General features: G+C 41.6%; 1 protein-coding gene across 2 annotated transcripts in view; it reads right to left on the reverse strand.

Moving 5' to 3' along the window:
• MRAP2 (melanocortin 2 receptor accessory protein 2) overlaps positions 1-11,837 on the reverse strand; it is a 145,115-nt gene extending 133,278 nt beyond the window's left edge. The window contains exon 1 of one of the 2 annotated variants that reach the window (XM_086316420.1): positions 11,402-11,837. In XM_086316420.1, coding sequence (XP_086172546.1) covers positions 11,402-11,431 — 30 coding nt within the window. In that variant the 5' untranslated portion in view covers positions 11,432-11,837. The remainder of the gene's footprint in view (positions 1-11,401) is intronic. The other variant, XM_086316429.1, reaches the window with a different exon arrangement.
• Between the last annotated feature and the right edge of the window lie 4,602 nt (positions 11,838-16,439).

A 16,439-nucleotide genomic window follows, 5' to 3' on the forward strand; every position in this document is an offset into this window, starting at 1 on the left:
ATAAAGGAAATAATAAAAATTTATTGGAAGACATTAAAGAAGTTCATTATATAAGTGGATAAGAAGAGTGGATCCCATGTTCAAGGATAAGAGTGAATATTATAAGGATGTTAACTGCCCTCCCACCCCATAAGCTGTAAAGCTTCAGTTACAATCCCAACACTATTGTTCATGGAATTTGACAAACCATCTTAAAATTTATGTAGAAAAGCAAACAGCCAAGGTCAGACATGACAATATGGAAAACTTCAGGGTGAGAACCCTCATCCTGGCACCTATGCAGACTTTCCTAAAACTTGAAGAATGAAGCAGCGTGGAACAGGGGAAGAGCCAAAGAAGCATACAAACAGAATGGAGAACTCAAGTATTGATGCGTTCATAGATGAAAACCTGACCTGTGGAGGTTTTCAGCATTCTTGGCTCAAGAACCCCATGAACAGTATGAAAAAGCAAAAAGATATGACACTGAAAGATGAACCCCCGCGGTTCGTTGGTGTCCAATATGCTACTGGGGAGAAGTGGAGAAACAGCTCCAGAAAAAATGAAGAGGCTTAGCTAAAGCAGAAACAACATCCAGTTTTGGATATGTCTGGTGGTGAAAGTAAAGTTCGATGCTGGAAAGAACTATATTGCATAGGAACCTAGTATGTTAGGCCCATGAATCAAGGTAAACTGCTGCTAAGTCACTTCAGTCATGTCCAACTCTGTGCGACCCCATAGACGGCAGCCCACCAGGCTCCCCCGTCCCTGGGATTCTCCAGGCAAGAACACTGGAGTGGGTTGTCATTTCCTTCTCCAAAGAATGAAAGTGAAAAGTGAAAGTGAAGTTGCTCAGTCGTGTCTGACTCTTTGCGACCCCATGGACTGCAGCCTACCAGGCTCCTCTGTCCATGGGATTTTCCAGGCAAGAGTACTGAGTGGGGTGCCATTGTCTTCTCCAAGGTAAACTGGATGCAGTCAAACAGGAGATGGCAAGAGTGAACACCAACATTTTAGGAATCAACAAACTAAGATGGACAGGAATGGGCAAATTTAATTCTGATAACCATTATATCTAGTACTGTGGGCAAGAATCCCTTAGAAGAAATGGAGTAGCCCTCATAGTCAAGGTCAAAAGAATCCAAAATGCAGTACTTGGGTGCAGTCTCAAAAATGACAGAATGACCTCATTTCATTTCCAAGGCAAACAATCCAGCATCAAAGTCTATGCTCCAGTCACTAATACCAAAGAAGCTGAGGTCGAATAGTTCTATGAAGACTTACAAGATCTTCTAGAAATAACACCCACCGCCCACCCCCCCCCCCCGCCCCCCGCCAAAAATGATGTCCTTTTCATCAAAGGGGCTTGGAATGCAAAAGTGGGAAGTCAAGAGAACCTGGAGTAACAGGCAAGTTTAGCCTTGGAGTACAAAATGAAGCATGGCAAAGGTTAAAAGAGTTTTGCAAAGAGAACACACTGATCATAGCAAACACTCTCTTCAAACAACACAAAGGATAACTCTACGCATTAACACCACCAGATGGTCAATACCAAAATCAGATTGATTATATTCTTTGCAGCTGAAGATGAAGAAGCTCTATACAGTCATCAAAAACAAGACCTGGAGCTGACTGTGGCTCAGATCATGAGCTCCTCCTTGCAAAATTCAGGCTTAAATGGAAGAAAGTAGGGGAAACCACTAGGCCATTCAGGTATGACTTAAATCAAATCCCTTGTGATTATACAGTGGAGGTGAGGAATAGATTCAAGGGATTGGATCTGATAGAGTGCCTGAAGAACTATGGATGGAGTTTCGTAACATTGTACAGAAGGCAGTTATCAAAACCATTCTCAAGAAAAAGAATTGTAACAAGGCAAAATGGTTGCTAGAGGAGCCTTTACAAATAGCTGAGAAAATAAGAGAAGTGAAAGGCAAAGGAGAAAGGAAAAGATATACCCAACTGAATGCAGAGTTCCAGAGAAAAGCAAGGAGAGATAAAACTTTCTTAAGTGAACAATGCAAAAGAAATAGAGGAAAATAATAGAATGGAAAAGTTAAAGATCTCAAGAAAATTAGAGATACTAGGAGAATGTTTCATGCAAAGATGGGAACAATAAAGGACAGAAATGGTAAGGTCCTAACAGAAGCAGAAGAGATTAAGAAGAGGTGGCAAGAATACACAGAAGAACGTTACACAGAAGAACTTTACACAAAAGGTCCTAATGACCTGGATAACCATGATGGTGTGATCATCCACCTAGAGTCAGATATCCTGGAGGGGGAAGTCAAGTGGGCCATAGGAAGCATCACTATGGACAAAGCTAGTGGAGGTAATGTAATTACAGTAGAGTTTTTTCAAATTCTAAAACATGATGCTGTTAAAATGTTGCACTCAATATGCCAGAAAATTTGGAAAACTCAGCAGTGGCCACAGGACTGGAAAAGGTCATTTTTCATTCCAGTAACAAAGAGGGGCAATGCCAAAGAATGTTCAAACTACCATAAAATTGCACTCATTTCACATGCCAGCAAGGTAATGCTCAAAATCCTTCAAGCTAGGCTTCAATAGTATGTGAACTGAGAACTTCCAGATGTACAATCTGGATTCAGAAAAGTCAGAGGAACCAGAGATCAAGTTGCCAACATCCATTAGATCATAGAAAAAGCAAAGGGTTCCATAAAAACATCTGCTTTATTGACTATGCTAAAGCCTTTGACTGTGTGGATCACAGAAAACTGTGGAAAATTCTTAAAGAGATGGGACTGCTAGACCACCTCATCTGCTTCCTGAGAAACCTGTATGCAGGTCAAGAAGCAACAGTTAGAACTGGACAACAGAGTGGTTCCAAATTGGGAAAGGAGTATGTCAAGCCTGTATACTGTCACACTAATTATTTAACTTATATGCAGAGTACATTATGTGAAGTGTCAGACTGGATGAAACACAAGCTGGAATCAGATTGCTGGGAGAAATATCAATAACCTCAGATATGCACACGACACCACCCTAATGGCAGAAATGAAAGACGAAGTAAAGAGCCTCTTGATGAAGGTGAAAGAGGAGAGTGAAAAAGCTGTCCTAAAAGTCAACATTCAAAAAACTAAGTTCATAGCATCTGGTTCCATCACTTTATAGCAAATAGATGGGGAAAAAGTGGAAACAGTGACAGATTTTATTTTCTTGGGCTCTAAAACCACTGCAAATGATGAATGCAACCATGAAATTAAAAGATTCTTGTTCCTTGGAAGAAAAGCTATGACAAACCTAGCTGCTACTCTATTAAAAAGTAGAGATATCACTTTGCTGACAAAGGTCCATATAATCAAAGCTATGGTTTTTCCAGTAGTCATGTATGGATGTGACAGTTGGACCATAAAGAAGGCTGAGTGCCAAAGAACTGATGCTTTTGAACTGTGGTGCTGAAGAAGACTCTTGAGAGTCCCTTGGACAGCAAGGAGATCAAACCAGTGAATCCTAAAGGAAATCAAACCTGTGAATCCTAAAGGAAATCAGTCCTGAATATTCATTAGAAGGACTGATGATGAAGCTCTAATACTTTGGCCACCTGAAGGGAAGAGTCGACTCCTTGGAAAGGACCCTGATGCTGGGAAAGATTGAGGGTATGAGGAGAAGGGGCGACAGAGGATAAGATGGATGGATGGCATCATCAACTCAATGACCATGAGTTTCAGGAAACTTGGGAGACAGTGAATGACAGGGAAGCCTGGCTTGCTGCATTCTATGGGGTTGCAGAGAGTCAGACACAACTGAGTGACTGAAAATCAATGAATTTAAAAACATAAAGGACAATTCTCTATTTTGCATGGGGATATTGTTTAGGCCCAGGTACAAAGTTAAAGCGAGACTTCCCTAGTGGCTCAGACAGTAAAGCGTCTGCCTACAATGTGGGAGACCCGGGTTCAATACCTGGGTTGGGAAGATCCCCTGGAAAAGGAAATGGCAACCCATTCCAGTCTTCTTGCCTGGAAAATCCCATGGACGGAGGAGCCTACAGCCCACGGGGCCACAAAGAGTTGGACACGACTTCACTATCACTTTCACAAAGTTAAAGAATAAAAAAATATGCATGGGAATGATAAACACAAAATGCAGAATAATGGTAACTCTGAGGGTGATCTAGAGGAAAATGGAATCATGGAAGTGTCCCCAGGAGTCTTCACTAATATTTAAGTGCTTTGTTTCTTAGGTTAGGTGGATAATACTTGCCTGTTCCTGACAGTTTCTCTAAATCTTTTCTAGATGTCTGAAATATTTGATTTTTATTAAAAAGATAAGGAAGTGCTGACATCAGATTACTTTGTTACTCAACTAAATATATCAATCCTCATGTTGGCCAAAACTCTGAAAAGTGTTTATAAGAATTCAAAGCACAAAACAGTGTAAGAATAGCAATGGTTCATAAAGTTCCCCTTAATTTCATCCTATGTTCCTGAGCCTACAAATACTCATGATCTTTCCTCAAAAAAACTCAGCTCTTTGTTCTATCAAATATATAAAAAGTCAAAACATTTTGAGATTGCATTAGAGGCTAAGATGTATTCAGTACTTTCTCTGCTTCAGGCACCAACATTCCCACTGTACATATAAGAAAAACAGGGCACCAAGGGAGGACGTCCATTTCCCACAGCCACCCAGCTAAATAGGGACAGAGCCTTCTAGGCACTCACTCTTCTGCCCTTCCCAGGGTAGCCTTTGTTTTTCTGTCTCATCTCAGAGTAATTTTTAAAGCAGGATACATAAAATAAAGGTGCTTCTGGCACTCTCTAGGCCTGATCATAATGTGAAAGTGAAAGTTTCTCAGTCGTGTCTGACTCTTTGTGACTCCAAGGACTATACAGCCATGGAATTCTCCAGGCCAGAATACTGGAGTGGGTAGCCTTTCCTTTCTCCAAGGGACATTCCCAACCCAGGGATCGAACCCAGGTATCCCTCATTGCAGGTAGATTCTTTACCAGCTGAGCCACAAGGGAAGCCCAAGAATACTGGAGTGGGCAGCCTACCCCTTCTCCAGCGGATCTTCCTGACCCAGGATTCAAACTGGGGTCTCCTGAATTGCAGGCGAATTCTTTACCAACTGAGCTATCAGGGAAGCCCCGACCATAATGTGGTGTTTTCTAACTTCACGGAATAGAAAACAAAACTCAAAGGGCTTCCAAGAAAGAAGAGAGCTCTCCCTCTCAGCACTCCTGGCTCCAAGGCCCTGTGACAACTCCTACAAGTTTGTGACCTTGCCCATGTTAATCAGACCAACTGCATTCCAGTCCCGGTTCTACCACTTTCTGACCTGTCACAGCTTCTTGCATGCTCAGTCACATCCATGACCCTTTGGACTGTAGCCCACTAGGCTCCTCTGTCCATGGGATTTTTCAGGCAAGAATACTGGAGTGGGTTGCCATTTCCTTCTTCAGGGCATCTTCCTGAACCAGGGATCGAACCCGGGTCTCCTGTGTCTCCTGTACTAGAGGCAGATTCTTTACCCGCTGAGCTATCAGAGAAGCCTTAAAGAAGCCTTTAAGCTTCTTTAAGCCTCAAAAACAAACAAACAAACAAAAAACAAAGTATTTAATACCTACCTCATTGAGTGACTGAGAGTGCTAAGTGAAAGTATGTCAACATCTCCTGCCCACTGTCTGGTCCATAACCTGAGATGGTTACCCATGCGGCAAAGTCAATGGCGCCCATCTCTTCCCAAGGCCATATTCAGTCACCTCACATTAAATCTGGCCATAGCAAAAGGACCTAAACCACACAAATGGACAAATTCTACACACCAGTGCTTTTTGTTTTTTTGTTTTTCCTAAGAGTTGGTTGTTCCATGTCCAGTTCTAACTGTTACCTCCTGACCTGCATACAGATTTCTCAGGAGGTAGGTCAGGTGGTCTGGTATTCCCACCTCTTTCAGAATTTTCCAGAGTTTGTTGTGATACACATAGTCAAAGGCTTTGCCACAGTCAATAGAGCAGAAGTAGATATTCTTCTGGAACTCTCTTGCTTTTTTGATGATCCAGCAGACGTTGGAAATCTCTGGTTCCTCTGCTTTTTCTAAATCCAGCTTGAAAATCTAGAAGTTCACAGTTCATGCATGGTTGAAGCCTGGCTTGGAGAATTTTGAGCATTACTTTACTAGTGTGAGATGAGTGCAATTGTGTGGTAGTTTGAGCATTCTTTGGCATTGCCTTTTTTTTGGGATTGGAATGAAAACTGACCTTTTCCAGTCCTGTGGCCACTGCTGAGTTTTCCAAAGTTGCTGGTGTTTTGAGTGCAGCACTTTCACAGCATCATCTTTTAGGATTTGTAATAGCTCAACTGGAATTCCATAACCTCCGCTTGCTTTGTTCATTGTGATGCTTCCTAAGGCCCATTTGACTTCACATTCCAGGACGTCTGGCTCTAGGTTGGTGATCGCACTATTGCGATTATCTGGTTCATGAAGATCTTTTTTGTGTAGTTCTTCTTTGTATTCTTGCCACCTGTTCTTAATATCTTCTGCTTCTGTTAGGTCCAAATTATTTCTGTACTTTATTGTGCCCATCTTTGCATGAAATGTTCCCTTGGTATCTCTAATTTTCTTGAAGAGATCTGTAGGCTTTCCCATTCTATTGTTTTCTTCTATTTCTTTGCATTGATCACTGAGGAAGGCTTTCTTATTTCTCCTTGCTATTCTTTGGAACTCCACATTTAAATGGGTATATCTTTCCTTTTCTCCTTTACCCTTCCCTTCTCTTCACAGCTATTTGTAATGCCTCCTCAAACAACCATTTTGCCTTTTTGCATTTCTTTTTCTTGGGGATGGTCTTTTTCCCTGCTTCCTGTACAATGTCACAAACCTCCATCCATAGTTCTTCAGGCACTCTATCAGATGTAATCACTTGAATCTATTTCTCACTTCCACTGTATAATCTTAAGGGATTTGATTTAGGTCATACCTGAATGGTCTAGTGGTTTTCCCTACTTTCTTCAATTTAAGTCTGAATTTGGCAATAAGGAGTTCATGGTCTATGCCACAGTCAGCTCCCAGTCTTGTTTTTGCTGACTGTATAGAACTTCTCCATCTTTGGCTGCAAGAGAATATAATCAATCTGATTTCAGTATTGACCATCTGGTGATATCCATGTGTAGAGTCTTCTCTTGTGTTGTTGGAATTCTTGCTATGTATGACCAGGACGTTCTCTTGGCAAAACTCTATTAGCATTTGCCCTGCTTCATTCTGTACACCAAGGCCAAATTTGCCTGTTACTCCAGGTATTTCTTGACTCCTTACTTTTGCATTCCAGTCCCCTATAATGAAAAGGACATCTTTTTCAGATGTTAGTTCTAGAAGGTCTTGTAGGTCTTCATAGAACCGTTCAACTTTAGCTTCTTCAGCATTACTGGTCAAGGCATAGACTTGGATTACTGTTGAATGGTTTGCCTTGGAAATGAACACATGAAACAACAGACTGGTTCCAAACAGGAAAAGGAGTACGTCAAGGCTGTAAATTGTCACCCTGATTATTTAACTTATATGCAGAGTATATCATGAGAAATGCTAGGCTGGATGAAGCACAAGCTGGAATCAACACTGCTGGGAGAAATATCAATAACCTCAGATATGCAGATGACACCACCCTTATGGCAGAAAGTGAGGAAGAACTAAAGAGCCTCTTGATGAAAGTGAAAGAGGAGAGTAGAAAAAGTTGGCTTAAAACTCAACATTCAGAAAACTAAGATCATGACATCTGGTCCCATCACTTCATGGCAAATAGATGGGGAAAGAGTACAAACAGAGGCTGACTTTATTTTTTGGGGCTCCAAAATCACTGCAGATGGTGATTGCAGCCATGAAATTAAAAGATGTTTGCTCCTTGGAAGAAAAGTTATGACCAACCTAGACAGCATATTAAAAAGCAGAGACATTACTTTTCCAACAAAGGTCCATCTAGTCAAAGCTATGGTTTTTCCAGTAGTTATGTACGGATGTGAGAGTTGGACTATAAATAAAGCTGAGCACCAAAGAACTGTGGTGTTGGAGAAGACTCTTGAGAGTCCCTTGGACTGCAAGAAGATCCAACCAGTCCATCCTACAGGAAATCATTCCTGAATATTCATTGGAAGGACTGATGATGAAGCTGAAACTCAAATACTTTGGCTACCTCATGTGAAGAATTGACTCACTGGAAAAGACCCTGATGCTGGGAAAGATTGAAGTTGGGAGGAGAAGGGGACGACAGAGGATGAGATAGTTGGGTAGCATCACCGACTGGATGAACATGACTTTGAGTAAACTCTGGGAGTTGGCAATGGACAGGGAGGCCTGGCGTGTTAAAGAGTGATGGGGTCGCAAAGAGTCAGACACAACTGAGCAACTGAACTGAACTGAACTGAAAAGTTGGTTGTTAAACATTTACCAGCTACCCTTGCAGGGTTGTTGGAACTGGATTTGTCAATGGAAAAAGCAGTACGTAAATATTCACTGTAATTAAGATTTCATGACCAAGAGGACAAAACAGGGCATGTTAAGGAATGAAAACGCTTCCTGCAAGAGGTGAGTCTCCATCCCACAAAGCAGCACACACATGTAAGGGCTTCCTTTGTGCCTGAGCTAGGATGTGGGGGAGGGGCACCAAGGAACCAGGAGTTTTTCTAGAGTTGGTCCAGCACCAAGGGGCTGAGTTCCACAGCTTCATTACTGAGTGAGCAGATGGTATCTTCACGTTACTTTTGCATATTTTTAAAAATTAGAGTATAATTGCTTTACCATATTGGAGAAGGAAATGGCAACCCACTCCAGTTTTCTTGCCTGCAGAATCCCATGGACAGAAGAGCCTGGTGGGCTGCCGTCTATGGGGTCACACAGAGTCGAGCATGACTGAAGCGACTTAGCAGCAGCAGCAGCAGCTTTACCATATTGTGTTAGTTTCTGTTATACAATGAAGTGAATCAGCTGTATGTATACATATATTCCCTCCCTCCTGGGCCTCCCTCCCATCTCCTCCATCCCACCCATCTAGATTGTGCTTTTCCTAAACCCTAGTAATTACCAGGAGCCTTGTATTTGGGTGCTTTTGCCACTTTCTAAATGGGTGAGGAAGAATGGCCCTTCTTCTAATGGTATATTGCATAGAATTCTCACCTCACCAAAGATTCAGAACAATTAATTCAAGATTTTAAAATATTATATACTTTATGAGTATATACTCAGTTGTTAAGTCATGTCTGATTCTTTGTGACCCCATGGACTGTAGCCTGTCAGGCTCCTCTGTTCATGGGATTTCCCAGGTAAGAATACTGGAGTGGATTACCATTTCCTTCTCCAGGGAATCTTCCTGACCCAGGGTTTGAACCTGCACCTCCTGTATTGGCAGGTGGATTCTTTACCACTGAGCCACTATAGTATATATTAGAATACACCACATAATATGTGAAAGGCAATGAGGAAAATCTAGATGCATAATGATTTCTGTGATTTTTTTCTAAACTGTGCAAGCACATGGCTATCCGAGATCTACCTTGTGACAATTCTTATATATAAATAAAATATTAACTTGCTCAGAGAGTGAAAGATCCCCAGCATAACAAATACCTGAATGTATTTCACTAAGAATTTCAGCAGCTTTCCCTTAGATGTGTTTACAAGTAAGAGTTATTGGTACTGAACACAAATAACTGTTTTTCAGCATGTTCTAAATGAGAGGAAATAGAATTGTAATGAAGTCCATGCAGGCTGCCTCAGCAAACATTACCAAAAACTACATTCCCCTCGCTGTTCTGATCATCATGGGCTGCGATGGCTAATTAGAAAATCCTGAGTCAGAACAGAGGCTCTTCAAATTTAAGGAAGAGGGTTGCCAGCAGCATTTTCAGATTTACCTCCAAGTGCCTAGTTGCTAACAGAGCAATGGACAAAATGTACCATAACAAATCAGTGGTTGTTTCTCCCACAAAGCCAAGCTTCCACAAAGCTTGTGTGGTTTGTATTTGCCGACAGTGATGATTTTCATTATTTAATGTGTTTGCCATTGAACCAGAATTGAAGGTGTTTCATTATGATCCTGCTTGTCATTAGCTGTCTGCCTCTCAGACCCTTCCCTTCCAAAATGTTCTCCCAACTCCATTACCAGAGTTCTCATCCTAGAATTGCAGTCATTCACATATCAACTTCAGAGTTGCCTTCTGCACTATTATTTACTTTACTCTCTTGGTTTAGTCAAATTTAAATTGATTTATATCTCTAAACTTATTCTTGTACTAAGCACTCCATAGGATCTGCTGTCAAATAATGGAAGAAAATATTCATGAAACACACCTGAAAAAGGACTTACCTAAATATATAAAGAATGCTTACAATTAAATAATAAAAACCATCCAATTAAAAATGGAGCAAAAGATTAAAACAGACACCGTATGAAAGACAATACACCAGTAGCCAACAGGCACATGATAACAAGTTTGACATCAGTAGACATCAGACAATGCATTGAAACTATAATATTGTAAAGCAATTATCCTTCAATTAAAAATAAATACATAAATAAAAACCACAATAAGATACCCCTATAAGCTTAAAAGATTAATAATTCAAGGTTGTTGAGGATGTGGAAGAAGTGAAATTCTGATACAGAGCTGGTAGGAATGTAAAATGGTATAGCCAGTTTGGGAAACAAACAAACAAAACAAACAAACAAATTAAAAACCCACTAAACCTGGCATTTTCTTAAAAATCTGAAACAGTACATTCAAAAGCATGATTATCTAACTAGCATGTCTCAACATTAGATCTAAAAATATATGCAGAATAAAATAGAATTAAATATGCAGTTATCATATGACTCAGCAATTTCAGTAGTAGGTATTCATCCAAGAGGAATGAAAAAATACATCCATGGAAGGATTTGGACATGAATATTCTTGGGATAACAGAAGCTTCTCTCGAGGTGAAGAGAGCTGAGCACTTGCTGGAGGACTAGGGGGTTGGGGGCAGGGGCCTGAAGTCCTCAGGCCTTGCTTTCCTGGTGAGAAATCAATATCTCATTATGGGGGCTCCAAGCTCAGCATGTTGTCCCCAAGGAGGAGCCTCCATTCCGTGAGTGGGGACCGGGCAGCAGAAGAGGACTTTAACCAGGGTAGAAAACATGTATTTTGCACTGTAGATAGGTTACTTTGGCGTTCTGAGGCCTGCCAAACTGGCAACCCTGCATGAAGATGATTCGTAAGAAAACCAAAGCAGAAAGACACCAAGAGAAGGAGTCTGGTGGAGGTTTCATTTTTTCTTTTTAAGCTAGCAACCGCCATTCTAAATATCAGAGACCAAGCAGACACTGTCATCTGCCCAAAGGTGGGGTCTACAGTTATCAACAAACACAGCCCCAAACTAGTTTAGGACAAGTTTACATGGCTAGACAAAATATAATTATCTTACCTTGGACAAGTTTCTCTCTGTTCCCTTCATAGACTGCAGTAGGCAGAATGGTCTTCCAAAGATGTTCTTCAAATGGTCTCCAAAGCGAAATGTTCTCCAGTGCCTCCAGGGAAGAGTTGAGCCCAGCTGACAATCCTTATTACAGCTTCGCGAGTAGACCCAGATGAGCCTCACTGGGCCCAGACCTCTAAGCCATGGAACAAATGGGCTGTTGTTTTAAGCCGCTAAATTTGTGGTAATTTGTTCTGGCAGAAATGGAAAACTGACACATAAACATATTTTTAAAAGGAAGTAAGTAAGCAGAATTCTCAAGGAAACATGACTTTGAATATAATTCCCTTTTCTTATTACAAATACAGGAAATAGGAGTCTTGGAGCTCTTTGCTCAAGAATAATAGTTACAATCCATCCGTGCTTCTCAGTATATGGCTGCATTAAATGGGAGACTGGGGCTCTATTCAGAGGAGTTCCCAAGGCGTTCTAGAACACACTGGAATGGAGAATGGATTTCAGTGAGATCAAGGCTGCAATCTTTTGTCATTGTTGTTAGTTGTTCAGTTGCATCGATTCTTTACAAACCCACGGACTACACAGCTCACCAGGCTCCTCTGTCCCTGAAATTCTCCAGGGAAGAACACTAGAGTGGGTAGCCATTTCCTTCTCCAGGGTATCTTTCCAACCCAGGGATTGAACCAAGTTCTCCCGCACTGCAGGTGGATTCTTAACCATCTAAGCTACCATAGGAATAGCAATAAAAGACTACAATAGGAAGACCAGTTATAAGGCTTTCACTGATGTGGTTTAGGGCCAACAGGGAAGGGCTGACTGGAATGAAATCAGACTGGAGAGGGCAACACTGATCCTGAATGGTTCTAGAAGGACTGGCGAGGTGGAAGGTGTTTAAACTGTTCAGTTCAGTTGCTCAGTCATGTCGCTCCATGAATCGCAGCACGCCAGGCATCCCTGTCCATCACCAACTCCTGGAGTTCACTCAGACTCACATCCATCAAGTCAGTGATGCCATCCAGCCATCTCACCCTCTGTCATCCCCTTTTCCTCCTGCCCCCAATCCCTCCCAGCATCAGAGTCTTTCAATGAGTCAATTCTTCGCATGAGGCGGCCGAAGTACTGGAGTTTCAGCTTTAGCATCACTCCTTCCAAAGAAATCCCAGGGCTGATCTCCTTCAGAATGGACTGGTTGGATCTCCTTGCAGTCCAAGGGACTCTCAAGAGTCTTCTCCAACACCACAGTTCAAAAGCATCAATTCTTTGGTGCTGAGCTTTCTTCACAGTCCAACTCTCACATCCATACATGACCACTGGAAAAACCATAGCGTTGACTAGATGGACTTTGTTGGCAAAGTAATGTCTCTGCTTTTGAATCCATAGCCTTGACTAGATGAACTTTGTTGGCAAAGTAATGTCTCTGCTTTTCAATATGCTATCTAGGTTGGTCATAACTTTTCTTCCAAGGAGTAAGCGTCTTTTAATTTCATGGCTGCAGTCACCATCTGCAGTGATTTTGGAGCCTAAAAAATAAAGTCTGGCACTGTTTCCACTGTTTCCCCATCTATTTGCCATGAAGTGATGGGACCAGATGCCATGATCTTAGTTTTCTGAATGTTGAGCTTTAAGCCAACATTTTCACTCTCCACTTTCACTTTCATCAAGAGGCTTTTTAGTTCCTCTTCACTTTCTGCCATAAGGGTGGTGTCATCTGCATATCTGAGGTGTTTGATATTTCTCCTGGCAGTCTTGATTCCAGCTTGTGCTTCTTCCAGCCCAGCGTTTCTCATGATGTACTCTGCATATAAGTTAAATAACCTGGGTGACAATATACAGCCTTGACATACTCCTTTTCCTATTTGGAAGCAGTCTGTTGTTCCATGTCTAGTTCTAACTGTTGCTTCCTGACCTGCACACAGGTTTCTTAAGAGGCAGGTCAGGTGATCTGGTATTCCCATCTCTTTCAGAATTTTCCACAGTTTACTGTGATCCACATAGTCAAAGGCTTTGGCATAGTCAATAAAGCAAAGCAGAAATAGACGTTTTTCTGGAACTCTCTTGCTTTTTTCATGTTCCAGTGGATGTTGGCAATTTGATCTCTGGTTCCTCTGCCTGTTCTAAAACCAGCTTGAACATCAGGAAGTTCAGTTCATGTATTGCTGAAGCCTGGCTTGGAGAATTTTGAGCATCACTTTACTAGCGTGTGAGATGAGTGCAAATGTGTGGTAGTTTGAGCATTCTTTGGCATTGCCTTTCTTTGGGATTGGAATGAAAACTGACCTTTTCCAGTCCTGTGGCCACTGCTGAGTTTTCCAAATTTGCTGGCATATTGAGTGCAGCACTTTCACAGCATCATCTTTCAGGATTTGAAATAGCTCAACTGGAATTCCATCACCTCCACTAGCTTTGTTCGTAGTGATGCTTTCTAAGCCCCACTTGACTTCACATTCCAGGATGTCTGGCTCCAGGTGAGTGATCACACCATCGTGATTATCTTGGTCTTGAAGACCTTTTTTGTACAGTTCTGTGTATTCTTGCCACCTCTTCTTAATATCTTCTGCTTCTGTTAGGTCCATACCATGTCTGTCCTTTATCAAGCCCATCTTTGCATGAAATGTTCCCTTGGTATCTCTAATTTTCTTGAAGAGATCTTGAGTCTTTCCCATTCTGTTGTCTTCCTCTATTTCTTTGCATTGATCGCTGAGGAAGGCTTCTTATCTCTTCTTGCTATTCTTTGGAACTCTACATTTTGATGCTTATATCTTTCCTTTTCTCCTTTGCTTTTTGCTTCTCTTCTTTTCACAGCTATTTGTAAGGCCGCCCCAGACAGCCATTTTGCTTTTTTGCATTTCTTTTCCATGGGGATGGTGTTGATCCCTGTCTCCTGTACAAGGTCATGAACCTCAGTCCATAGTTCATCAAGCACTCTATCTATCAGATCTAGTCCCTTAAATCTATTTCTTACTTCCACTGTATAATCATAAGGGATTTGATTTAGGTCATACCTGAATGGTCTAGTGGTTTTCCCTTCTTTCTTCAATTTCAGTCTGAATTTGGTAATAAGGAGTTAATTATCTGAGCCACAGTCAGCTCCTGGTCTTGTTTTTGTTGACTGTGTAGAGCTTCTCCATCTTTGGCTGCAAAGAATATAATCAATCTGATTTTCGTGTTGACCATCTGGTGATGTCCATGTGTAGAGTCTTCTCTTGTGTTGTTGGAAGAGGGTGTTTGCTATGACCAGTGCATTTTCTTGGCAAAACTCTATTAGTCTTTGCCCTGCTTCATTCCATATTCCAAGGCCAAATTTGCCTGTTACTCCAGGTGTTTCTTGACTTCCTACTTTTGCATTCCAGTCCCCTATAATGAAAAGGACATCTTTTTTGGGTGTTAGTTCTACAAGGTCTTGTAGGTCTTCATAGAACCATTCAACTTTAGCTTCTTCAGTGTTACTGGTTGGGGCATAGACTTGGATTACTGTGATATTGAATGGTTTGCCTTGGAAACGAACAGAGATCATTCTGTCATTTTGAGATTGCATCCAAGTACTGCATTTTGGACTCTTTTGTTGACCATGATGGCTACTCGATTTCTTCTAAGGGATTCCTGCCCACAGTAGTAGATATAATGGTCATCTGAGTTAAATTCACCCATTGCAGTCCATTTTAGTTCACTGATTCCTAGAATTTAAACTGTGGGTTGATTCAAATCCACTTCAGCTGACTCACTAATTAAGGCGGTTTTAAGACTTGCCTGTCTTCCAAGGGGCATGTAGCTGAAGCAATATCTGCCGAAGTTACTTTCCTAGGAACTTGGAGTCAGCTGTGTCTAGCTGGAACTGAGCTGGTTAAGACTGGATAGGATCATTGATGCTCCAATAGCACAGATGAGTGGCCACGCAGTGACCTTTTGATATCAGAGGGCTAAAAACTCCACCCTCAGATCCTGCAGAGTGCCTCCACTTTTGAACATGCAAGGGCCTGGAGCTTAGTCACGCATGGGCAGAATGACAATTGCTCTAGCTTTTCCCAATCATCTCTCCCCATGCCTAAGAAAACCCTGCTTCTTTATCCTTTATCCCATAAGTACCCCAGCCCCTTCCAGATCTGAGACTTGTTCTCCGGCCTCCTGACTTGGCAGATTTTTAAAAAAACCCTCAGTTCAATTCAGTCAGTCAGTCATGTCCAATTCTTTGTGACCCCATGGACTGCAGCACTCCAGGCCTCCCTGTCCATTGCCAAATCCGGGAGCCTACTCAGACTCATGTCCATCACGTCAGTGATGCCATCCAACTATCTCATCCTCTGTCATCCCCTTCTCCTCCTGCCTTCATTCTTTCCCAGCACCAGGGTCTTTTCCAATGAGTCAGTTCTTTGCATCAGGTGGCCAAGTATTGGAGTTTCAGCTTCACCATCAATCCTTCCAATGAATATTCAGGACTGATTTCCTTTAGGATGGACTGGTTGGATCTCCTTGTAGTCCAAGGGACTCTCAAGCATCTTCTTCAACAGCACAGTTCAAAAGCATCAATTCCTCATGGCACTCAGATTTCTTTATAGTCCAGCTCTCACATCCATACATGACTATTGGAAAAACCCTCACTTTGCTGCAAACCTTGGTGTCTCAGTGTTTTGGCTTGCTGAGCATCAGCCAATCAGACCTGGTTGGGTTACATGACAGTCATGGCAAAAGGTTAGTTTGGGATCTATTGAATTTTAGTGGGTTGTGGAACATCCAGCTGGTATTCGGGAGGTAAAATTGAAGCTCAGTTGATTCTCAATTTAAGACACTAATCTGAGGATTATTAATATACAGGTTGAGAGGATGCTTATGGGTTTTATTTTGCTTTAAAATACAGTAAGAAGAGGACAGAGGAAAAGATACAGAGAGTAACAGGAGACTTTATTTGCTGGAGGCAGTCAAAAAGGGGTTGGAGGAGAGAGGAAAAAGGAGGATAGAAAAAATAAGAAAGCTGGCTAAGGTAGAATTAATTTCTATATTACTAATTAACTACAAAAAAAAGGTATGCCTAGAA

This window comes from Bos grunniens, chromosome 9, assembly GCF_055505025.1.
Source record: "Bos grunniens cultivar Pamir isolate PY7600 chromosome 9, Bosgru_T2T1.0, whole genome shotgun sequence".
Lineage (NCBI taxonomy): Eukaryota > Metazoa > Chordata > Mammalia > Artiodactyla > Bovidae > Bos > Bos grunniens.